Source organism: Pomacea canaliculata, linkage group LG8, assembly GCF_003073045.1.
Source record: "Pomacea canaliculata isolate SZHN2017 linkage group LG8, ASM307304v1, whole genome shotgun sequence".
NCBI lineage: Eukaryota > Metazoa > Mollusca > Gastropoda > Architaenioglossa > Ampullariidae > Pomacea > Pomacea canaliculata.
In genome coordinates, this window is record NC_037597.1 from 8,913,787 (window position 1) to 8,938,567 (window position 24,781).

Sequence of the window (24,781 nt, forward strand, 5' to 3'; positions counted from 1 at the left end):
AACGTATACATTTGACTTTCTTGCTAGTTTCGTCATCTTATTGTTTAGTATACTTTCTTTTATTTGGGAGATGGCTATCCCAAGCTCATCTGGTCATCTCTGTAAATAAATTTCTTTCTCCGACTTTTTTCATTTCTTTCTTTCTCGCCAGCACGTGTGGACATCTACGTTCCATGCACAGCTCTGACGTAACCAGCAACGACTGATGTTGTGGACTGTCACGAAAGAGCCAGCACGAGGTAGTAAAAGTTATATGTCCCGAACGTGGAATTTCAATCGTGTTGCTGGGCGTGAAAACTTTGAAGGCTCGATGCTGCATAGTTTGGTAAAGTACATATAGTTCAACATCGAGCAGAAATTATGATAAAAAAGAAAAAAGCCAGTTCAGGACCGTGAAGTCCATCTTGATGCTTGTAATGACAATGTTTGCGAAAAGACTGACGAAGAGTAAGGGTTGTAAACTTTTCTACAATCCCCCCCCCTTTTTTTTTTTTGCTTGAAATGGTCCACACACACAAACGGATAGAAAGAAAGGAAAGAGCTAGAATCTAATGAGGAGACTGACAAGCGGATGCTCTTTTTGCATTTCTCTCGTAAATATTTACCATTCAGACTAGCTAAAAGTGTTTTTCTATGTTGCTTGGCTTGTTTTCCTGTTATAAAATGCGTAGATGCTAATGAACAATTTAAAGTTTAAAAAGTATGTGCCTCGAGGGTTTGTTTTTTTTTTATCTCTTATGCTGCATGATGTAGATTTCAGCGCTGTCTATGGAAAAGCAGCCAGTGGATCCGTCACCTGTCATTTCTCTCATCGCGCGACAGGTCAGGTAGAGACATTTGGGTCAGGAGTATGGATTAATATGCGTGCATCGTAAACAACGCAGTGTCGGTATTTATGATCTGTATCTAGCGAGGGCAAACAGACCAGAACATTTCCTAAAAAATCATTGAGCACCGAGGAGAAAACATCAGTTCCTTTACCGTATCTGTTAATTATTTTCTGTTCGGTATGTTATCTTGTTTGTTTGTTTTGTTGTTGTTGTTTTGTGCTGTTTGTTGTTGTTGTTTTTTAACCGACACGACTTCCCTCGTCTGGTTTCCGAAAGTTAAAGCAATGCATTCCAATTCAGTCCATAACACTCAGGTAGACGCCAGAAATAATGTGCAATACACAGAAAACAAACCACTGAAGCATAAAAAGTCCGGCTGCGAACTATGCGTGACTGGTTTACTAGTGAAAATATGTTTTCAGAAGGCGACCTCGCTGTTTCAAGATCCTCATTACCATAATAAGTTCGATCGGAGTATGGTACATGCATAACGCGTTCTCCCCGAATGGTCAGAGAGTGATCGCTATATACTTTGTAAAGAATTCTTGAAGCTAAAGTTAGTAACACACGATATAATGTGCAGTCGTCCGACAGTTGAATGTCAGCAGTTTATCTAATAATGAGTAAAAATCAAAATAATCAAACATTAGCGGCACTGGTGATATATTTTGGTACTTTGGCCATATCTACTACACATTGCATTCTCTTAGAAATATTGCGGCTGTCTGCCCCTTGGGCCCCGCGTACTGCTAAGACAGTTACTGCCGAAGGGTCTTTGTTCAAAATCTTATAACAATATAGTGACTAAGGGGTACCTGAGGGGAAAAAAAACCTAATGAGACATTGGCCTTATCTGCAGCAGGTCTTCAAAATGCACATCTTCTAGCCGATAACAATAGCAGTGTCGGGAAATTGGATTCATTACTTTGGGGAAAACATTAACACTGACGACTGGGTGAGTCACGTTGGAGTGTGAAGTGGGTGTATACAACTCTAAAACAGTTTGCGCACTTGACCTGATTAAAACAAAAATGTAACAAAAAATGCACTCGACGAGGATGGGATTCGAACCCACGCGGGGAGACCCCAATGGATTAGCAGTCCATCGCCTTAACCACTCGGCCACCTCGTCATCTGCCACCCGCTTGTTCAAAAGCGCCTATAAAGCAAACTCTAATTTGAAAAACAAAAAGCCCTTTGAAGAGGATTGTCTTTGAGTATTGGCGACTAAACTGGTATTTAGTTTCGGTGTAGCATGACTGCGATTTAACAGTTAGCATAAAGTAATGTAAATAATATCCTCTGTTCTTAAAATCCGTTGGTTCAGCAGAACATTAAGCAAGTCCAAGCAAACATTTTTTTTTCTCTAGACGTCAATGAAATTTGTCAATTTTTTTTTTTTTTAGGTTGTAAGGAAAACTAATGTGGTATATTCTGCTGATAGAATTTTTTAACACAGTCCTGTAACAGCACACGTATGCGGCTGGCTGTATTTCGTTGTATAATGCCCTGTCTGCAACTCCAGCATGAATTGCATATCTCGATCTCGTCTGACGTGTTTATGACGGACATACCTTTCTCCCTGAAATGGGAGCTTATGGCCTTTTCAAAAACAGACAAACAAAAATCTTTTAAATGTCTACACCCTGAGAACACACATACACAAACATAAATGAATTCATCACACCCGAACGTCACGGTAGCTCTGTCAACCGATCAATTTCCCATGCAGTCAACTGCAGGTAGGGGTGTGGGAAGACGCCCCCTCAATAGATATATAGATATATTGAGGAAGCAAAAATGTGAACGTCGTTTGCTGTCAGCATGGATCGCGTTTAGTGCTCCCCCAAAGTCAAGCATCAATTCTGAAACGCCACTGCCCTGAACGTACCACTGTAATAATTAATAACAATTCGTATAAAGCGATTAAATGTAAAAGAGTGCAGTTACCATGCATGTGCACTCTTTAGCAGTACCACAAGGAAAGAAACAACAACAACAACAACAACAACAACAACAACAACAAAATACAGAAGAACGTGGGAAAAAACCATCGAGCCACAAAAAAGTAAAATTAAAATTAATTAGAATCCGAAAAAATTAGGCAGACTTCAAAATACAAGAAATAATTGAAAAATACATCTATAGTGAAAATATTACGAAAAATTTTTTTTGTTGGTCCCAGTGGGCAATTTAAACATAAGAAAGGTGCTCTAGTTACAGTAAGTTAAAGTAGAACACGTTCACTGCAAGGTGTAGCGTTAAGATTACAGTGAAAGGAATACAAATTATATATATACTATAAAACAAACAACTTGCATCAAGAATAATCATGTGTGCATCTACATCACACACACACACACAGCACTGACACTTCATCTGAGGTTGAGCAGCTGGACCACAGATAGCACAAACGATTTCAGGTGTCTGTTACTTTTGCATTTTGGCATGGACTAGCGTTTACCTGAGCTTAATAGTATAAATTCTCTCATTAGTACATGTTCGTGTACAGACAAAATGCGTGAAGCTTTCCTGTTTGTTGATAACAAAAAGAAACTAAATCCCTCTGTCCGACACCAATTATCTTAGAACAGATGTGGACAATGCTGTTCAGACTGCTCCTATCATGGACAGAGAGATTGCGAAATCAGCATACAAATGAAAAAGATAAACGACTCTCAATAAACAACTGGTAGAAGCGGCCTACGAGCGCTTAACTAACTTAAAAACTATTGAGCTTACGCAGAAGGTACATTCTTTGTTGGCCACGTTTAACAATGTGCTCGGTATTTAAATTCCATTTGAGCTGGCAATCAAAAATAGCTCCCGGGTAGCTGAATAGGTACAGACGAATTGTTATATCTGTAATGCCTTTGTCTTTAGACGGTTTGACCTTCTTTAACTGCTAGTTTAGTCTTGTTGAATGTTGAATAAGCTTATGCTAGAGCACTCCATCAAGTAATAATGCACGAAAACAGATAAAAGCGGTGCTTGAGCAGATTAATTATGGGATAGAGTGATACCATCAAGATATACGTTATTATCACTATAACAACTAGCTATCAAAAAACAGAACAATTCAGGGGCTTTTATACAGCTGTCCAGTGAGTAAAGAAGGACTTAGCTAATAGTTGAGTTTCTCTACACACTAACTGTAGAGTGCGTGGTATCAGTGGGACATGTATCAAATATGCTTTGAGACAAAATGATTTGCTCAAGTGGATCTGCTGAAGAACTTTGTCCTTTGTTCTCTGCGTGCTTGCTTGTTTATTGCGATGAAATATAATGTTAGAGCTCCTTTTGCAACCCACACAATTTGTCTGTAAGTCTGTGTGTGCGTGCGCATGAACAAGAAGGTTAGATGGGTGGGAAAAAAGAGACAAATTTCACCTAAACCTTCCAGCCTCAAACTACGGTTAATAATACATTTCGGGTAATTTTTTTAGACAAGCCACTTTTATATTATTTTACCCGCACAGTTAAACATTATAGACTCCTGGATTATTTTTCAGGCAGCTGTACGTACAGCAGTATCTCCTTTGCACAGGCCGTCGGTCACACGCACCTCTAGGGGGGCTGGGGCTCCCCGCTACTCATAAACTTTATAGGAATTCGGCCACGAACGACCTTTGTATTTACGATCTTCGCTTTTAATGTTATGGGGGAAAAATAACAAACGAAATTTCCAGTTAAGTTTAACTTCCTTTATTTTCACGTCATGCACAACATAAACAGACTTTCAAAATAAGAAATTAAAACTTGTTCATTGCTATAAAACCTGAATACGTACTTTTCGCCAATTGCAAGATACTAATTTTCAAAATTATGAGAAAACAACCCAATTTTAGTTTCATTTGCGCCCAGGAAAAAAATGAAAGCTCTGGAGTCACTGGAGTAAACATCAATACAATAAACCAAATCTCTATATTCTCATAGGTCTCCTTTTGGGAATGGTTGGCTTTGACAACTTAATTTCACGATGTCCAGTGTATTGTTGAATACAGGTACACTTTTCAGAAAGACATTTATTGAAGAAATCAATACATGTTTTCCAAAATAACAATAAGTAGTAAGGTTTACGAATATACTCACTGCTTTGAGTTTGTGCTCTGGGTTCAGTTCTGATAAACCCTTAATGCAATGGACCTATGGCTAAGCTGATTATATTAATTTATTATGTGCCATTATATTAATTCATTTCTGGAAAATCAATTATTCTTTGAATTCATAAGAGACAGCTATACAAATGTGCCATTTATTTATTATTTATATATTTTCACACTCTCTATTTAGTCTTACACTTCATTTAGTACTAGTAGACTCTCATGCTACATATCTGTATATGTATGAAAAACTGTTAAGGAGTAGAAACTGCTTCGGTTTAAATGTTATTTTTCTATCTTTCCTGCAGGCTGTATGCTTTCTTAAGCAGTTCTTAGGTTTGTATCCAGTTTACTGGGCTTTGGAAAAAGGTCAAGATCTAATGTCCAGTGGCATCTCAAGGTCAATGTCAGCAGACTGATTATGCAATGGAAGATTTACAAAGAGTTTGCAAATGGTCATGATCTTCAATGCTGACCAAAGTACAAATTCTGATCAACTCGCTTTTCTAAAAAAAGAAAATTAAAAAATTCACTACACATTTTGTAACAATTAAGGACAATACTATTTTCTGTTAACTTGCCAGCAACGTTAAACTTAAACTTGTGTTTACTCAGGTCAGACTTCACAGTTGAATGAAACAGGTATTGTTGGAAAACCACATTTACTCAGTGGATGAGCATAAAACTTAGTAAAGAGTTCATAAATAATGAAGAAATTCAAAGGATGTTCCTAATACAACTCATAAAAAGTCCTTTTAAGAAATAAAAACTGCAGAATAATTGTATCACATGCGATTGGAGGCTTTATAGTAGTACTCATGTGTTTTCTCTAAAACAGCAAAAAAAAATACCCACCATTGTTTACTACATTCCCCTAGATATTAAGTAGTAAATAGTAACAATATTTTCTCTAATATTTGTGATTGAAGATATAGTGATCTTTCTCTCATCATTAAACCAGTGGTTCTCAAAGTACTTCGGACCATGGACCACTTTACTAAAGTAAAAAATAGACCACCAAGGCTTAAAATCACTCTGTACTGTGAATTTAAATTTTAAACTGTTTGATTACAATTCAAAACTAAATGTACTTTTGTGACAGTAGTATAGTAATAAGTTTACATAAAATTACTTCACAAAAAACACATAAAAATTAAAAACAAGTGAGTGCACTGCATTACTAAGGGGTAATGGATGATGCAATTAAATGACATGATACTCATGCCACGACATAAAGACTTAGTTGGTAAGCAAGTGTTTTATGTGAACGAGCAGTTGGGCATCGATAAAACTAAAACTCTTGTGAAATCAATGCTGGACTAATTAGCGTATCACTGCTGACATATGATGTCTGTCAACTGCAGACCACCTGACTCATGCATGCGGCCCACTTTGAGAACCACCAACTTAAACTAATGTGACCCATAATAAACTTAAATGAAAACTGGATCCATTTTGGCTAGGGTACAAATATACATGATTACTGTGTAATTATATGAAAGCACCACAGAAACATGACTAATTCTCACTCAAAAACATAATAATTAAAAAATATCCAAAAATCATTCTTTCCCAACGAGTACACTTAAGATTTCATCAATTAGGGACAATTCATTCATACACAAAATCAGTCAAGCTATTGCTACATGTTGAAAGTCTAAAATTAAAATATGTTGCTCGAATTAATGTAATAACACAACTTTGACTGCCATATGAAATCTGCATGTGAGGGGAAAATGTGTAATATTTCTGTCAGGGCCATGCATTTGAACCACAGTTAATTGTAGCAATCATTGTAGAGATCATCTATTTCAAAGCAGCTTGTTCTGAAATGCATGTGGAACTAGAAGGCAGCTGTAGCAGATGACACATCTCACCCAATGCTCGACTCTATGCAAATTTGATGCAGTGTTTGTACAGAGTTAGATGCAATACTGACATCATATACTCTTCATGAAGACACCAGCACGTATATCATACTGGAGAGAGAAGAAATGTAGCATAATTACTCTACAGCTTCTTACAATGCCTGGTACACACAATCTTACACTGAGTATGTAACAGAGGCAAATTCCTCAAAAATTTACAGCAATAATAAATCCTTTTAAGGCTGCAGAAAACAGAAAGGATAAATATGTAGCTACTAAAAAATTATATCTGCTGAAGCAATATAGTTAAACGTTTACAGTTTTATATACTATTAATAATATTTATATTTGTCTAGTAACAACTTATGCTGCAAACTGATGAATACTGCTGCCTACCTGTATAAATAATAAAAGAAAGAGATCAGATAGAAGCCAAGCTTGATCCATCCCTCTTTCTGAGCCCTGTTTAGCTCTTCTGCATTCATTATGGTGGTTGGATCATACAGACCTGGGCAACTCATGACTGGCCTGTGCATATACCTAGACAACAGTAATAGAGTCAACATCTTAGGAACAAATTGATTTTATCAAGAAGAACAATGGAGGGTCCATTCAACCTGTGTGAAAGCTGACTTTAAAGCCTAGGGGAAATTACTGGGTAATGCTATGAAAGTCAATGACAATGGGATTAGGGTTATGGTTATGATTAGGGTATTGACTGGGCAAAGCAGATAAAGTGATGGCACATGATAACTCTATCCCCTGCCCCATCATTTCTGTCTAGCATGTCTTGCAGTCTTCTGCTGGCCCCCATAAGTCAAATTTCCTCCCTTTCTTGTTCATAATCATCACAAGCATTAATCGGTTTTGAAATAAAATAATCTTAAGACTAATTTTGAATGTTCCTAATAACTTAGTAGAAATTATAAGTGAACAAATCACAGCATCCCATCCCCATTTTGATCTTCTAGAGAAAGTTTATCCACAGCTCACAGAAAAAGTACCACATACAGAGATGACTTTTGCATGCCGATTGTCAGATGTGAGATCTGAAACCCACAATTCTCAATGTCACAGAGACAAGTATAACTTGGTTGGTATACTGACCATTTGAGGAAAAAAAAAACTTGTCACCATCTGCAGATCCTCACAGGATAAGAAGTACACTGTATGCAAAAACTAACACTAAGTGCTATCTTCCTTTAAGCATTTCACACTTATTAATTATTACAAATGTTACACATATATCCTTTTGAAAAAAAGTACTGTTTAATGGTCAGTGTAATTTTCATTTTCTGCAAATTTAGTTCAGAGCAAGTGAACATGCTATTGACAAACAAATAATTTCTTGATTGGTCAGTACCTTCTTATGTGATAAACAACCAGTGGCAAATTCCAAAGAAATGAGCCAAATTGAAGAGCGAAGAGGAACAGCAAGGTAAAGGATATGTGGAGTACATACTCAGGAAGCACCAGCTGAAATTATTAGAATTTCATGCTTTTGACCATATTAATATATTTTTCATATTCTCTTGAAAGCTATGTTCATTCCCACGCAGACACATAAAAAATATAATTACACTGAAATTTATTAGTCTTACTGCCTTAGTTTCATATTTCCCCCAAGACTTAGAACGGCATGAAAGGTATGATATATTTGACAAAATATAAATGACTGCTGGATAATGACAATTCTTTTTCAAGAACTAATAAATATTACAAGTTAGGTGTATTTTTTAAAACTTTTAGTTGTATTCTATTAGTAGCAAATGTAACATAATTCAAGATTTCTTTGCTCGTTAACACTTACCGGATTTAAGCTTGAGCACTGATCAATAGGATTCTTATAGTCTGTTTTCAGCTCATCGAATGCAATGATCTGAGAACAAAATTATTTATCATTGACAGGTGTGTCATTCTTTCTGAAATTAATATACAAGAAGAAAGCAGAAGACAAAGCAGACATATAATATTTTCTAGTTGAGATTCAAGTATATATAGGTGACATACGTGAAAAATTGCAAAGAAAATAAGAACAGCTGATAAGACAAGTGCAACGATGTAGCAAAACGCCGCAAAAGTGAACGCCATGTTGTTTGGTCGGGGGAAGATAATGCGTTGCAGTTCTCACGAGTATTTTCCCTTGAGCACTCTATCATGATTGTTCTCACGAAGTTGCTGCTACAGTATATGAGATGTAGCTGACTGGGCTCAACGGTTGATGAGTGATGAAGTATTTAGTACGGTCGGACTCTGTGATGCGTGTGTGTCCACACCATACGTACGGTCGTACAATGCTTAAAACGTGCGAAGCTATGTGCGTTGATGGGTTTTTTTTTGTAGCTGTAGAGAAAGGGAAATGCCCCTCGCACCAGTCCCTCGATCCCTTACCCTAGAAAAAAAAGAATTCATGCTCATCTCACATCATACCCATGTCCTTGACTGTACATGCGTCCAATGAGTGTGCCCAACTACAGCTCTACATTCATTCTTTAGAAGTTGATCTCTCTCTCTCTGTACCTGTTCATGAACACAAACCACGCAATGGCACGTGACACCCGGAACCCACTCGATCATCTTTCCTTTAAACGCGACACAGATCACTGATTGCCAGTGTATAGATCACAGCTTCTGTGATGTCGTGAACATCAGTTAAATGATAACGGGTGATGGCTGTGTATAGTGTGAGCACTATGATAATGTTAACATTCTTTATATATGGACGAATTTTTGTAATCGTTGTGGTGAGACTACAGCGTTTGCGTTGTACGATCACAGAAATGGGTCCATATGCAGTCTTTCTGTTAAAAAAATACAACTAGACAATATTAGCTGGCGATTTTATTTACAATAATACTCGGTGTCCAGCACGAACAGTACGTGATATTGGTCGAAATATCCTGCAGTTATTAAAAAAAATCGTAATCGCCCTGCAAGAATTCCTTAACCCTCAAATATTACAAATTACAAAGGTCTGCAAAATAGACTTTCTACATCTGTCAGAAACCTTAGTCTCGACAATTTTTTTAAACATTTAAGGAAGCAGTCCATTGAAAGTAAGGTCAGATACATAGATACGAGTTTATTTTTTTATCCCAGAGGGCAGTTAGAAGCAGCTCTATACGGAAGCACAACAATGAACAATACCAAACACATACGTGATCCACCAAACAGACCCACCATACATTCATGAGTTAAACTACCATACGATCTTCATTCATTCGCATACAATAGCGTTTAGAAGTCGCACGGTCGAAATAATGAAAGGCAGTCTCAGTCTGTTGGTCCTGCATGCAGGTAAACGAAATCGGCGGCCCGACGAAAGTTGACAGAACTCTCCTTACAAGATATGCCTATCATCACATAGAATTGCAGACACATTTGAAAGTGTCTTTCGATATCGTGCATCAGAACGCTTTTTAAACAATTAAGGAGGCAATCTAATTAAATTGTGTCTCAGAGCTCTGTCATATCAGCCTAAGACGCTGTAGGGCTAATCACCCAAAGACCCAGCAGTTACATCTGAAGAGAATGAGTGTCCCGTGTTTGACTCCTCTGAGACTCGAGTTGACAAGAGTGGTTGACAAACTCCGAGTACACAATGTTCCCGTTGGACAACATAGAAACACACATCAAGGTGTACATATTTCCCGTGCATTTTTATCCCCCTAGAAACCGAAGAGCACTACTTCGTATTATTTAGAAGTTGCGACAGATGTTGACTACCAGGTGTCCAGTGCTGTTTCCATGGTCACAACACCCTGTCCTTCCGTCGAGCATCGCCCAGGACAGAGGACAAGCACTTGTGGTTGCTAGCGCGTGCCTACGCGTGACTTGAAAACCTTCGGAACCTACGCTGGGAACTAACTAAATCGTGCTATTTACCTGCTAAGTTTCGCGGAGCCCTTTCATCGAACGGACACTAGTCACCGGCACCTCAGCAGCAACCCTCGGATGACACGTGCAATGTGACGTCATCGAGTGCCTGGCCATGCCCTTTTCGGCGTTGGTCGTTGGTGGAACATGTTGTCCCCCTTACCTGTCCCATGAGCAAACGGATATGCCTTGCAGCAAGAGAAAAGCAGGCTGGGCTTAATTTCGCCGCTTGTTTGTTCTGAGGGTGGCTAGGGTTAGATGCGATCCTAAAACAAGCCGCGTGCAAATTCCAGCGAAAATTGCGCCGCGCGTTTCCCCTGTGCAGTCCTGCTGCTCTCACCGGCCGTCATCCGCACCCAGCTCCCCCCTATCTCCCTCCCCTCCTTCTCACTGTAAGGTCTCCAAACTGCGGTCGTTGTTGACCAAGACACCTCCAGCAACTACTGCCCTAACTGTGGGCTGCAGCGTGAGAAGCTGATGAAGTAGGATAGCGTCAAGGGTCTGTTTGCCGTGTCGCACCACGCCGCACGCGTTCTGGTGCGAGCGAAGACGTATGACAATGTGAGGGGGGCTTTTTGCTTTCCTTTGTATAGTACCTGAGCGACGAAAAGTGATTTACTCTTATTAGAATAAAATGTGTTACATAACTTTGATACTTTTACAGGTAAGTGTTACAATTTCATTACTTTATTATTTTTAAAAAAATTTTTAAAAATTATTTTGACCTTTCGATAAGCGCATAACTTTGGAATTGTATTGATGACACTGATAAATAATTGACTGTTTAATGATTTCTAAATCGATTTTAACAATTTAAAGTTATAACTTTCGGTGATATTTGCAACTGGTGACAATGGCGTGGCTTTTTTTATGAGGTGGGGGGATTTTAGGATATTTTGATATATATTTTCAAAGAAAAATTATAGCACAGAGTTTTGCTCTTTGAACATGACCAATTTCTTTCGTGTGCAACTCTGTGTGTGTGAATGAGAGAGAGAGAAGAGCGCTGTTCATCTCGCGCATAAACGCGTTTCCAGGATTACCTTGGCGCCTTGTTCTTAATGAAGTTTGACTTTGTGCCTATCTTTCGATCTGTCAATCTGAATATATGTCTACACAAAGAACGAAAAGGCATAATTCTGTTCAGACATTTTTTCGCATTAAACTTCATATTAAAATGTCTGCATACAGACAATTTTACAAGAAAGGGAGGACCACTTTAAAGGTGTCCATCTTCTACTGGCCCACCCTGAACATCTATAAATCAAGACCAACACATTTCAAAATCCATCAATCACAGCTTTCAGTGTTCTCCTCAAATCCAACATTTGTAGGATGCTGTGCATTTACTATCTTCAATGACAAAACCAAGTCTGGCAAAATTACTTTCACCGAGATGACAAATTATACTATCTTATACTCTTTTATGCTAATCCATCTGCTTTTGTAATTTTTAAAACAAATAATGCATTCTCTAATAGATTTTACAGCTGTTCTACTTTTGCTGTTCGAGCAGATTGCTTCTGTAATCTATGCGGATTACATAGTACAGCTGGACATTACTCAAATATTACATGGAACCAGCATTACCGACCTCGCTGTCAACTCCTGCCTGGAACTCAGGCATCGGTCTTACACGACTGAGGCTGGAGACAGTGGAGAATCCCTTGTCTGTGTTAATGGAACACTACTTCAAGGTTAGTGTTCATATCTCAGTCTATGGAGTCGTATGGCTATATGTCGTGTATATAATATTATTATCGAGGCACCAAAAAGTAGGGTGTTGCATTCCAGTATCGGAGTAATATGGTGTGTGCGAGAGAAATGGAGGATGGGTGAATTCTGTTTGCCTATTTATTTAAGTACGATTCTATCTTACAATTTTGTTAAGGAACGACTTTTTCTGCCTTTTCAAGATAATTTTTATACCTCGTCCAAACACCCACTTGCGTGCCTTTTAGATAATTTTGTAACAGAATCGGCTGGTTCGTCTGTCCTTCTGTTCATCTGTCCGTCTGTCTGTCTGCCCATCCCAGCGGAAAGCGGAAGTAGGAAAGACTATTGAGATGTTCGCGCTGCCAGGTACATGTTTTAAGGGTGTTTCTGTTCACTTGCCAAGCTGCGAAGTTGGCAGGTGCGACTCTAACGCCTGACCAAACACAGCCCGCGACGCATGGCTCCAGGGTTCGCCGCTCGTGGCCCAAGAAAGACCCTCGTGGGAAAGGTCGAATGGCGAGGATATGTGACCAGCATACTGGACCTTGGGACTAGGATACAGTGTCATGGAGAAAGAACGATAGGGCGGTGTGTGTGTGTCACAGGTCAGGTAGCTTCGGTATCTTTCTGGATCCCACTCTCCCCAGTTTTTCAACTACGACGGTTGTGCACATTGAAGTGCTAACCATGAATTCTTGAACTACTTTCAGTTTGCAGTTGTATTCCTTTGAATATCAACAATTCTTTCCAGTTCAATGTTTCAGTTTTTTTCAGGTTAAACTGAACTCTCTCCCTTTCCATATTCACCACCTACCTACTATTGAATTCTTTAAATGTGCATTGAAAACGCACTTCTTCCTGAAGTATTACTCCACCAGTCCCCACAATGCCAGTCCTTTTCCTCCTTATTACTTCCCTACTCGTCTTCCTTTTGCAAAATTACGATACTCTCAGTCCTTGTTACTTGGTTTCTCTTTGCGTTTTCTGTATTTGTGCTTATTCATCATCGGTAGTGTTGTTTATCCTTCCGTAGATCATATGTTGCTTGTTCTTCTGTCCCTCGTATGTTGTCCATGTCTCGTTCTTGTTCTTAAGCGCTAAGAGCATGCTTCTTGTGTGAGTATGCACTATACATATCTTGCATTTTTTATTATTATTATTATTATTATTATTATTATTATTAGTAGTAGTAGTAGTAGTAGTAGTAGTAGTAGTAGTAGTAGTAGTAGTAGTATTATTATTATTAAAATTCTTCATACAGTAATGCCGAAACTGTTAGTTGTCTGTTTCTACAAATTCAGTGATTGGAAAAGTAGAAGCTTCTTACCTTAGCTCCTGCTGCACCCTGAAATTTTTCGAGAGCAGGGTAAAAGGTTCGAGCCAAAAGGTCAAACAAAATTTTTTTCTGAAAAGAGTAAAAAGAAGTTAGCTCGTTGCAAGCAGCTTGAATCTAATACTTGCTCACAGAACATCAATTTTTCCTGATTTCAGAAACAAATCACTCAGAGACCTCGAGCTTACACAGTCGAAATGTTGTGTTTGCCTTTCTGTTTCCACACCGTGTACCAGTGAGTTATAATTTTTGTTGTTTTTGGGGGGTTTGTGGGTTTTATCTTTTAACTACACCGCATATTGCTTTCTGATAAACTTCATAATGAATCCTATTACAATGACTCATTAACAACATATAAGCATTTAAAAGTATTTATGTGGCGCAAGGAGAGCTAAGTAAAAGACAAATGTGACAGGTGAAGCAACTACATTTGGATGTAAACGTCTGGAAGGGGGACGAACTAGCCAAGGCCTTTCCTTTATCAGTGCCCGTGCATTCATCACTGGATGGAAACGTAAAAGGAAACAGAGACAGGTATCAGCGTCTTTCCCTGCAACTGCCAGTCCCAGGTGATGGCAACAACGGCTCTGCTGTCGGTGTGAAGGTTGGTGGAGGCTAGGTTTGTTCTCACCTGAGAATTCATAGGAGAAAGAGGTCTTTATAGCTATTTGTGTAATTTTGTGTAAGTTGTGTGTATGTGTATGAGCGCGCGCGTGAAAAAAAAGAGATAGGAAAGTAATTTTTTTGCAATCAGGATTTGCGTCAGTAATAGAAATCTGTGTTTCAGAATAAGTTTTGACGATGCATTAATTCTCATTGTGCAAGGTTCGTTGCTACTTTATGATAAATACTGTTTGTCACGTTGTTGTACGTGCTGTTTATTACGCGTGTTAGTTTGTGTTACGTGCACGAGCTCATGGCGTGTGTAGTTGAGGCGCATGCGCAGTGTCACAGACAACACATGCACGTGTCATGTCTGTAGGTGTTGTGCCAGACGGACTTCTTCGGATCTCGGTGTGAAACTCGCTGCACTGACACAGACAGGTACGCATGCGACTGGACAGGCCGCCGGCTGTGTCACAAGGGCTGGTTGGGGGACAGGTGTGACATACCATCAGGTACTTTGCTTTTTGTCTCTTCTCTCTGTCTCTCACTCTCTCTCACACACACACGGAGAAGTGATTGCTTGACTAGAAGTTGAGGATTTGAATGTGACACCCTACGATCATTACTATATTTTTTTTTATTTATACAATACTTTTGACTCAGTTGACCACATTTTTGTTCTTGCGTTTTTTTTATTCTGCATGATGATTTCAAACTTTTGCATTCATTGCTAACGTCCACTATTATCATCAAACATCAAATATCCACCATTACACTCATTTTCTGACATCGTCAATCTATTTCTGAACCCTATACCTATCTTTGAGCTTTCAGCTTGTGATGTCGTTTGCTGTCATTTAACATCATCACTGAAGGTCTCAATAATCCAGACGCAATGTTGCCTCTCTTGGCACACGTGCCCCGGCTCAGACACAAATAATTATGACATTTTCTGTGGAAAACCCATGTGGTTGCAGGCAAAGTTGCTAACGACACCCTACAACCAGGAAGGCTTGAAAGGATTGACAGGGAGAAGCGACAGACTAACACAAGCGCCATTTTTGTCAGTAAGTCTTCGCACATACACTCAAAGTCTTGTCTTTCTTTAACAAGTCATGATTGGGCGAAGACGCTTACTACAGTTGTCCTTCTGTCCATCAGCATGTTTGAACAGCTACGGAATCCGTTTAACAAAAGCTTTTCATTTACATGGAGGAGCTGTAATAACTCATATCAACAGCTCCATTTTTCATTGGCTGTCCAACATACCAGAGATCATAAAACGGTGTCCTGCTTTTTTTTTCTTCCTTGCTAAGTTCGTGCAATAATTTGTTTACATTTTTTCAAGCAAGCAAATAAAATGGTATGACGTAAAGGTATCCTAGGACCAAAGAAACAATTTAACGAATTTCAATGATTCTAACCAGGAGTGACCTGTTAAGACAGCACAGAGACCTGACGACTTTTAAATTCTGTTATTGTTTGTATAAGATAAACAACATTATGCTATTTCTCATGTCTTAGAAAAGGTACTCAGAGCTGTTATGCAGGACTAGTTGTATTACCATAATCTGGCCTTAGTTGCTGGCTCGGCGGAAAACACCAATTCTTCCACCCTCCCCCACCCCACTCACTCTTGTTGTAATTAGAGATATCAGTTTACTCAAGTGCATGCTCTCACAGATCCATGCAACGATGCACCTTGTAAAAATGGCGGGACGTGCTTCCTACTAACAGTAGAACCACCCACATTCCAGTGCAGCTGCAACCCCGGGTATACTGGGGACTTCTGCGAAAAAGGTATGTTGGTCTTGACACTTTGTTGTTACTTGACAACACATAATCTGTGACTTTATGTATGTATAAAACTGATCGATGATACAAGATGCCTATAATTATGATGCTCAAGAAAAGCACAGGGTCGCAGTCTTCTGAGACATAATTATTGTTGTGGGCAGGCATTGACGAGTGTGCAAGCGGGCCATGTCGCAACGGTCGTTGCATTGACAACATCGGCTTCTACCGTTGTGCTTGTGACTTCGGCTTCACTGGCCTCTACTGCAGCATCGGTATGATGATGATGTAGACAACACACACTCACTAAGCAAGTCGCTAACTCGCTAAACGAATACGTCACTGACAAAAACTAAGCACAGAGTGTATGGGGCTATACACAGTATACATAGATAATCATTTCAAGCGTTTAAACTGTCTAATGAGGTTATAAGATGGAGAAAAGATGCGTCGCTCTTGCGGAAGTTCATCTATGAGACTATAGTTTTCCACTTGCAGATGTCGACGAATGCGCGGTGAATCCCTGTGAGAACGGTGGCACGTGCAGTCAGGGTCCCCCGGGAACCTTCGAGTGCACCTGTCCCGTTGGCTTCGCCGGCCTGCAGTGCGAGACAGACATCAACGAGTGTTTGGCTCTCAGCCCCTGCCAGAACGAAGGGACCTGTCAACAAGGGCCACCCGGACAGTACATCTGTATTTGTCCACCCGGCTTCACAGGTACGCCTCTACCCGGCGTCTCCGTAGCTGAGTGTATGTAAGGTCGTTGCCCGCTGTTACCATAGCGGGGTCTGTTCTACGATTCTGCCAGTAAACAGAAAGTTTACTTGGTCCTGTATATGGTAAACAATAAGATAACATGAAATAAACTATTACAAAATCTGTAATGATGATTAAACAATGATTCACACAAAAACGATGCAAGTAATAAGCTTATTAAACAACTGCTTTTCTGTGTCGCTTATTAAACACAGACCTTTGGCATCTTCCGTCCCTTTCCACCCACCCCAACCAAGTTCTGACCATTAAAAAAAAAATTGAGTGCTTGTGTGACAAACAAAGCAATAAAGTTAGTATGAGTACTGTATGATCCACTTCCTGTTGTACTGCTCGTGTACCTGCCCAGGTGTGAACTGCGAGACTGATGTCAACGAGTGCGCCAGTCGCCCATGCCAGAATGGCGGACTGTGTCAGGAGAACGGGCCGGCCAGCTTCACCTGCCAGTGCCCTCAGGGCTACGAGGGCAACGTGTGTCAGTTCGAGGTGCTGGCGTGCGCACCCATCAACCCCTGCGTCAGGGGCACGTGCCAAGAGCTGGGTCGCGGAGCCTACAGGTGCAACTGCAGACCCGGCTACACCGGCAAAAACTGCGACGTGGACATCGATGAGTGCCAGTCGCAGCCTTGTCTCAATGGAGGCTCTTGCTCCAACGGCCCCCCGGGCTCTTACATTTGTCAGTGCCCCGTTGGTGAGTGCGGCGGGGGGGCAGGGGTGACGTGGTGCACAAACCGTTTTCACTGCTCAGTGTCAGAAAAAAAATGTTGCTTTAAGTTTCTTGCTGTGAGGTATAAAGATGAGGAGGATGGGGTGGAGGGCACTAATTTAGAGTTTGGGTGATAAGATAACCAGAATAGTAGAACATATGAAATGTTGGACACGTGTCTCAAGATCAAACTGCTAAATGTCGCAGACAATATACATATCAAGACAAACTGTTAGATGACTGATATACCGGGTATCTTAAGACAAGATATAAAATTCTTTTTTTTTCTCTCTTAGATGAGCACAGACTGTCATATCTTCATTTCAGTTATTATCTCAAAAACATGAAAGGAAATTCTAAAGATATGTATAGGATGGATATATAAATATATACATGGGAATTATTAGTCCACATACCTAAATACTTGTACACACACTCACGTACAGTAATACATACCAACTAATACACTTTCACCTAATTCTCTCTCAATTGCACTCTCACCTGACGTACTTCATTTCAGTCACATCAAACCTAGTTCGTTGTATTTATATATAAGTAAATAACGTGGGTGCAGGTTTCTCGGGCGGCAGATGCGACGTGGACATCGACGAGTGCGCCATCCTCACCCCATGCGCCAACCGCGCGACGTGCGTGCAGGACGTACCCGGCAAGTACCGCTGCATCTGCGCCACGGGGTACACTGGCCCGCGCTGCCAGGAGGACATCGACGAGTGTCTGTCCCAGCCCTGCGCCAACGGCGGCACCTGCACCCAGGGTCGGGTGGCGGGTACGTTCAGCTGCGCCTGCCGCGCGGGCTTCACCGGGCCCACCTGCGATGGGGCGTTGGACCTGTGTGCGAGGTCGCCGTGTCAGAACAAGGGTCAGTGCAACCAGCTGCTACCAGGCACCTACAGCTGCGTCTGTCCACCTGGCTTCAGAGGTATAGTTCTTCCTTGTGTGTGACGTCAAAAAAAAAAAACCACAAAAAACAACAACAACAACAAAAAACTGGACTAATAATCATTGGGTACAGTCCTGGTCTATATGAACTACAGTCCATTGGAATACTAACCTTAAGTAAGAATAGCATCTTTTGTCACATTAATGTTGGAAACATTGAAAACTAACGTTGAATAAATATGCTAACGATATTGTGAGAAAATGAACAACAACATTTCACGCTCAAAGTTGTGTTTGCTGTCCAGGGCGGAACTGCGAAGAAGACATCAGTGAGTGTGCCTCCCAGCCGTGCAGAAACGGAGGCACGTGCAGTGAACCTGTCCCAGGCACCTTCTCCTGCGCATGTCTCAAGGGGTAACTCGACAAACATCTCAGGCGCATCGCGGTCGTTGTCATCGATATCATCAATAACAGCCACTTAAAAGGATGACATTTACTGTGTCATCGGTCGTGTGTTATTTTTAGTCTTTCGTTAGAAAACACTCTTCATTGTTAGCCTTTATAACCCAGGATTTACTCCGTGACAAGCCAGGTGTTGATGCACTGGGTTTGTCGCATTGTTGTTTTTAGACTTTCTTCAGATGAGGCTTTTCATTTAAATCCAGTTTGTGTCGGTTGTATCAGTCTTAAGGGGATAAGTTCTAGTCTTTCCAAGTGTGACCAGTGTCACTGGTTGACTGTTGCAGTTTCACCGGCGCCCAGTGTGCCGAGGACATCAATGAATGCTTGAGTAACCCTTGTCGGAACGGCGGCACGTGCTCACAGGGACCTCCCGGGAATTACACCTGCGCATGCGCAAACGGTTTCGCAGGCAGCACGTGCGAGCAGGACATAGATGAGTGCGCTAGCCGGCCGTGTCACAACGCAGGCATCTGCATCCAACCGTACCCCGGAATCTTTCAGTGCAACTGTACCCAAGGTGAAAGTCTATGTCGTTTTTTAGCCTGTTGGTGTCCTTTTCTCACCTGTCGCATACGGTTGAGGTTTTTATTTGTCTGTTTCCTCCACCCCTAAAGTTTTCCTGTTGATCCTCAAAAAGCTGCCCAGTCTAACATTTTTTTTTTAAATTCGGGTGGGGATGAAATACCCGGATGCAGGGTTCCGTGGCCGAGTGTGCGAGACGGTGGTTGACCCTTGCCTCTCTCAGCCTTGCCGTAACGGTGGCACGTGCAACACGCTGGACGGAGGTAGCTACAGTTGCACCTGTCCCCTGGGGACATCCGGCCTGCGCTGTGAGGAGGATATTAACGAGTGCGAGAGCCGGCCATGCAAGAACGGGGGCCAGTGTTCGCAGCCTGCCCTGGGGACCTTCCGCTGCACGTGCGAAGCTGGCTACACTGGGTCAACATGCGGTGTGGGTACGTACGTAGGTAGACATACGATGAGCCCAAACTTTAATAATATAACTTTTAAACTTTAATAAAGGTCAAGAGGAGGGAGCGATTTTATGTTACTTGCTCTTATCACCAGCAGTATCAACAACTAGAACTAGAAGATCCCATTGTGTATCTTTTGGTAGGCCGAAATGAAATCGCGCGCACATACACACGTTCACACCCACCCACACATTCTCTCTCTCACACACATTCTCTCTCTCTCTCACACACACATTCTTTACCCAGATTTTTATGATTGCTATGATGGAGACATGTTAGCCGTGTGAGCAGTGGCACGCGCCACTCTGTACAAGTAATTTGTTCACTCTTTACAAGGGAGCTGTTGACGATGCAATAATAAATCAACTTCTGATGAGTTTAAAAGTATTGTTCATACAGGCAGACATATAAAATGATATCCTTCGATATTTTTCTCTTGTAAAAACACAGTTATAGCTTCAGATATAGTGTGTACCTGATTTTTTTTTTTTTTTATCACTATACTTGAGATTTGCGTGCGCCAAGTGTTTTCATGATCTGGGTCGCAGATATCAACGAGTGTGCTGCACAACCGTGCGCCAACAACGGTACCTGTCGCGAGGGTCCTCCAGCTACATACTCTTGCACATGCGCACCGGGCTGGCAGGGCTTAAACTGCACAGAGGGTGAGTGGCTAGCAGGCGTCAAACGTCAAACGTCGCTCATCACATAAACTAAACCCTGACGGCTACAGAGAGAAACTGAATGTCCCCCCCCACACACACACCTCACTGCCCCACCGAGTGCTATACTTTACTGATGCCACTCTCTGCTTCCAGTTTAATTTAACATGGACTTGCACAAAGTCTACGTAACAGAAAATAAGGGTGAAAGTTGAGCTGTCTGCTTAAATGAAGGATGATAATGATAATGTTGACAATCATGGATACCATGCGACGATGCAAACAATAAATGGATAAAGGCACAATTTATTGTCATTCCAAAACTTCCGAGGAAAGCGAATGGAAATGAAGTCTGTCCCTTTACTTGTAGATGTGGACGAGTGCGCGTCGTCACCCTGTCAGAATGGCGGCACCTGTGAGCAGCCAGAGCCCGCAGTGTTCAGCTGTTCATGTCTGGAGGGCTTTCTGGGAGACAGATGTCAGCAAGGTAAGTCCTCTTCTTCCCTGCGAATTGTCCACACGATTTCGCCTGCAAGCTTGACTTCTTTTGTCGCTTTATCGAGTATTGTGCGTTCCATGGTTACACTGAAGTACATGTCTCTGACGGTCTTCCAGTGACAATAGATGGTTGAGGTTCGACTCCAAATACCAAATAATTGAATAGTTTTACTCTGCAGTGTCAGCGAGCTGTTGCAAAAAATGTTAATGGATAAATAGGTACAGTCTGTAACTAAAGCCATGTTTTCATTGCAGAAAAACTTTGTCACAACAAATGCAAAAATGGTGGTACATGTCAAGTAAGTTATTCCAGTAATTAGTTCTATTAACCTATATAATATCTTTACTATTTACTAATATTTATGGTATTATCAAAATGCCAATAAATGTGTGATAAGCACACAGAGAGGTTATTTGTCTGAACATATATTCAGTCAGTCGTCCCTTGACCGGCACCTGTCGTTGGGTGTGTGGGTGGAAACATGGATAGACTACTTTATGAAAAGATACTATGTTATGACAAATAAAAATTAAAAAACAAAAAACAACTAAAGGGTGAAAAAAGCATGAAAAAAAAGCTTGGACAAACTGTGCACTTGAGCCAACATTGTCCTGTTGTAGACAGAGGGATCGATGAAACTGCCATAAATTCTCATAGGCAATGGCTGTTGCTCAATTCCTGTGCCTTGCACACATGCTTTCTACATTCTAACATGCCAAGTAATATGGCATGCAGGAGCTGTCTGGTGTGGATTACATCTGCATGTGTCCTCTGGGCTTTACTGGGCGCAACTGTGAGGTCAACATTGACGAGTGCAGCAGCAACCCCTGTCGTCAGCTGGGAGTGTGTATTGATGGAGTCAACAGTTACACCTGTGCTTGCATGAAAGGTACACAACAAGATCTTTAAGTGTTGCCCCACTCCTCCACCTTCATCTTTTTATACCATATTACATGATGATACTCAAACATTAAAATTTAGAAACTGTGAAGACTCATTTTCTGACATCAGGGATGATCATCTTTCACTAGAAATGCTGATCAATGTACCTTTTCACAGTTTTACAGTAAAACAGTGGCAATAAAGATTGCAGTAGTGATTTTCTTATAACTAAGTTAAAACTGCCTTGGTTATAACTAAACGCACCAATCCAAAAAACTACCTTCAAAAATGTCACAAAAGATAACAGCTTAGAAATACATGTGATCTGCTGCTTACATGTGATACATTTGATAGCGTCTTTTCCCACAGAGCTCACAACACCCATACATCAAGTTTGTACACGGACACACACAATAAGCAGGAATCATTTATACCTTACAATTATGTGCATACACTCTCATATATAGCATAGACATACACAAACATGTGTACCATCCAGAGGAGGAATATCAAAGGTGAGATCAGAACCCACAACACCTGACAGGCGCAAATGTGGGTATGCTCACCTGGGTTTTTTATTTTTGAAATGTTGTAATATTTAGCAAGTATTCACATGGCATCAAAGTCTCTTGTCATCTGCAGGTACTTCAGGATCTTTTTGTGAAGTGAACGTGGACAACTGTAATCCTAACCCTTGCATTGGTAATGTTCGCTGTGTTGACTGGACGGACGACTTCTACTGCATGTGTCCTAATGGTACTGCTGGAAAAATCTGCAGTAAGTGTAGTTGTTTTCTTAACGCACTTAAAAAGTAAGTGTGCAAGTACATCACATGTATCTGTTACATATATTACCACACGAAACTTTTGAAAGGACATTATCGGATACTCTCTGATCACCATTAAAGTATAAAAAGACTAGCAAAAGTACTAATACCAAACATTTTATCGACAGTTAAACAGCAATGGAATGTATTTTTGCACATCTGTGTTTTAATGCAAATGGATGAAAAAGAAATTGGTTAAAAAGAGATAAAGTGTTTCTGAAAAAAACTGCCTATGGAAATGTTACAGATGTGTCATCACCAGATACATTGTACATATCCTGCACCAACAACCCCTGTTTGAATGGTGGTGCATGTTGGCGAAACAGAGATGGAACTACTCGTTGTGACTGTGCAAAGGGTGAGGAAGAACAAATTTTGTATTCATGCAGCAGTCAACTTGAATACCTTTGGCTATACTTCCTGTAATTCTGAGGATTATGGGGAAACCTGTAAATACAAAACTGTAGAACACAAATATGTACCTTTCCAAAACCACTGTTACTGATTTAAAGTAGGTTATTCTGTGGTACCTATTTGTATGTACTTAAAATATATTCAGCTGTAGCGTTAATTTAAAGGCTGTGCAGACAGAAAGAAGGATAAGTCTAAAAAAGACAAAATGAGAGGAACACTCTATGTATCTGTAATATGAACATTCAAAGATCTCTACACCTGTGTTTTTTTATTTTATAAAGTATTGCTGACATGTGCAGGATTCACAGGCACACAGTGTGAGAGGAACATAGATGACTGCAAGCCAGGGTTGTGCAAGGCTGGTGCACGATGCACTGACTGGATCGATGACTTCTATTGTCATTGTCCTCCAAAAACATATGGCAAAACTTGTGGTGGGTGTCTGTCTCTATAGTCTAGCTAAAAGTGCACAGCTTTTTAAATCCTTTGCATTTATTTTCATTACCAAATAATTGGAAGTAATCAAGATTATGTTTATACTTATGAAAAAGGAAAACAAGAAAAATATTTAGCAGCCTACAAAAAAAAAAAGTGGAAGCTTGCAGACAAATTCTGTTATGCCTTTGTGACTTGAAATAAACTATAAACAATCACAATTTTTAAAGAGAAAATAGAAGATTGAATTTTACTCTTTTTTGAATCTTTCAGTGTTAATGTTTGCTTAGGAAACTGATGGATATTTTATGTTGCAGGGGACAATACAACAGTAACCACATTTACTACACAGGAACCTCAGGTGGCTATACTACCTGGTGGATATGGCATTGATGCCACATTCTTAGCTGTCCTCTTAGGAATCCTTATTGGCCTTGGCATCATCATACTCATTGCATCTGCAGTGAGATTTTGGTTTCGACGTGGGCAGCCTCGTGATTTCTGTTTTGCCCTAAGAGGCCACTTCTACCGTCCATTTTATGACTGGAATGAAACTACTTTCACTTCTGAGCGCTACTGAATAAAGTGTGGATTTCAGTGTACAGTCCTCTTAAACAACAGCATGTACTCAACGAGAACAACAACAAATGAAGGTGTATAAAGTCTTCTATAACATTGACACTTCAGAAGGCAACAAGCAGAATAAAGGTGTATAGGCAGAAGCACAGTCCCACATAACCATCCATGAAGTAGTACACTATTTGTGCTGCTGTCTTGCGTAAAAAAGCAGAAATGAAGGAAAAAATTCCCATGCTCATATTTATAAATATAATGGAAAGCGTAGTGATTTGCTCTTTGTTTCTAGACACCTTTGTTCTTTTTTAAAAACTTGCACTTTATGGCTCTCTGAGCTGCTGGTTACAAAGTGTTCTTCAGATATTTATGGCAGCACACTAAAGGACTGAGCTTGCTATAGCACATGTAATAAAAGTCATGTTGTAAATCTCAAAGGTTCATTGTGAACTGAATCTTGGTGCTCCAGGAGACATGTGGAAAGGTCATGGGATGGGGAAGGGAAAAGCACAACATTCTTGTCTCCTTAAAGTGTACCCCATTCATGC

General features: G+C 40.5%; 2 protein-coding genes and 1 non-coding gene across 3 annotated transcripts; 1 reads left to right on the top strand and 2 right to left on the bottom strand.

The window, feature by feature from the left end:
- Positions 1-1,880: 1,880 nt before the first annotated feature.
- Positions 1,881-1,962, bottom strand: Trnas-gcu. The gene has a single exon. It is a non-coding gene; the product is annotated as a tRNA-Ser (tRNA).
- Positions 1,963-4,519: 2,557 nt separating this feature from the next.
- LOC112570853 (protein cornichon homolog 1-like) lies at positions 4,520-8,930 on the bottom strand. The gene is made up of 5 exons (XM_025249519.1): positions 8,812-8,930; positions 8,612-8,680; positions 8,165-8,277; positions 7,198-7,341; positions 4,520-6,912 (listed from the first exon to the last, which is right to left on the bottom strand). Exons 1-5 carry the CDS (start codon positions 8,890-8,892, stop codon positions 6,885-6,887), a joined length of 435 nt encoding a protein of 144 aa, XP_025105304.1. The 5' UTR covers positions 8,893-8,930; the 3' UTR covers positions 4,520-6,884.
- Positions 8,931-10,091: 1,161 nt separating this feature from the next.
- LOC112570889 (fibropellin-1-like) lies at positions 10,092-24,656 on the top strand. Its single transcript, XM_025249593.1, has 22 exons — positions 10,092-11,341; positions 12,194-12,374; positions 13,885-13,961; positions 14,142-14,330; positions 14,709-14,844; positions 15,310-15,399; positions 16,016-16,132; positions 16,291-16,401; positions 16,625-16,843; positions 17,250-17,591; positions 18,181-18,546; positions 18,812-18,920; positions 19,253-19,485; positions 19,664-19,924; positions 20,491-20,607; positions 20,975-21,091; positions 21,358-21,401; positions 21,839-21,992; positions 22,628-22,762; positions 23,059-23,169; positions 23,525-23,659; positions 23,978-24,656. Exons 1-22 carry the CDS (start codon positions 11,312-11,314, stop codon positions 24,238-24,240), a joined length of 3,537 nt encoding a protein of 1,178 aa, XP_025105378.1. The 5' UTR covers positions 10,092-11,311; the 3' UTR covers positions 24,241-24,656.
- The last annotated feature ends 125 nt before the right edge of the window (positions 24,657-24,781 follow it).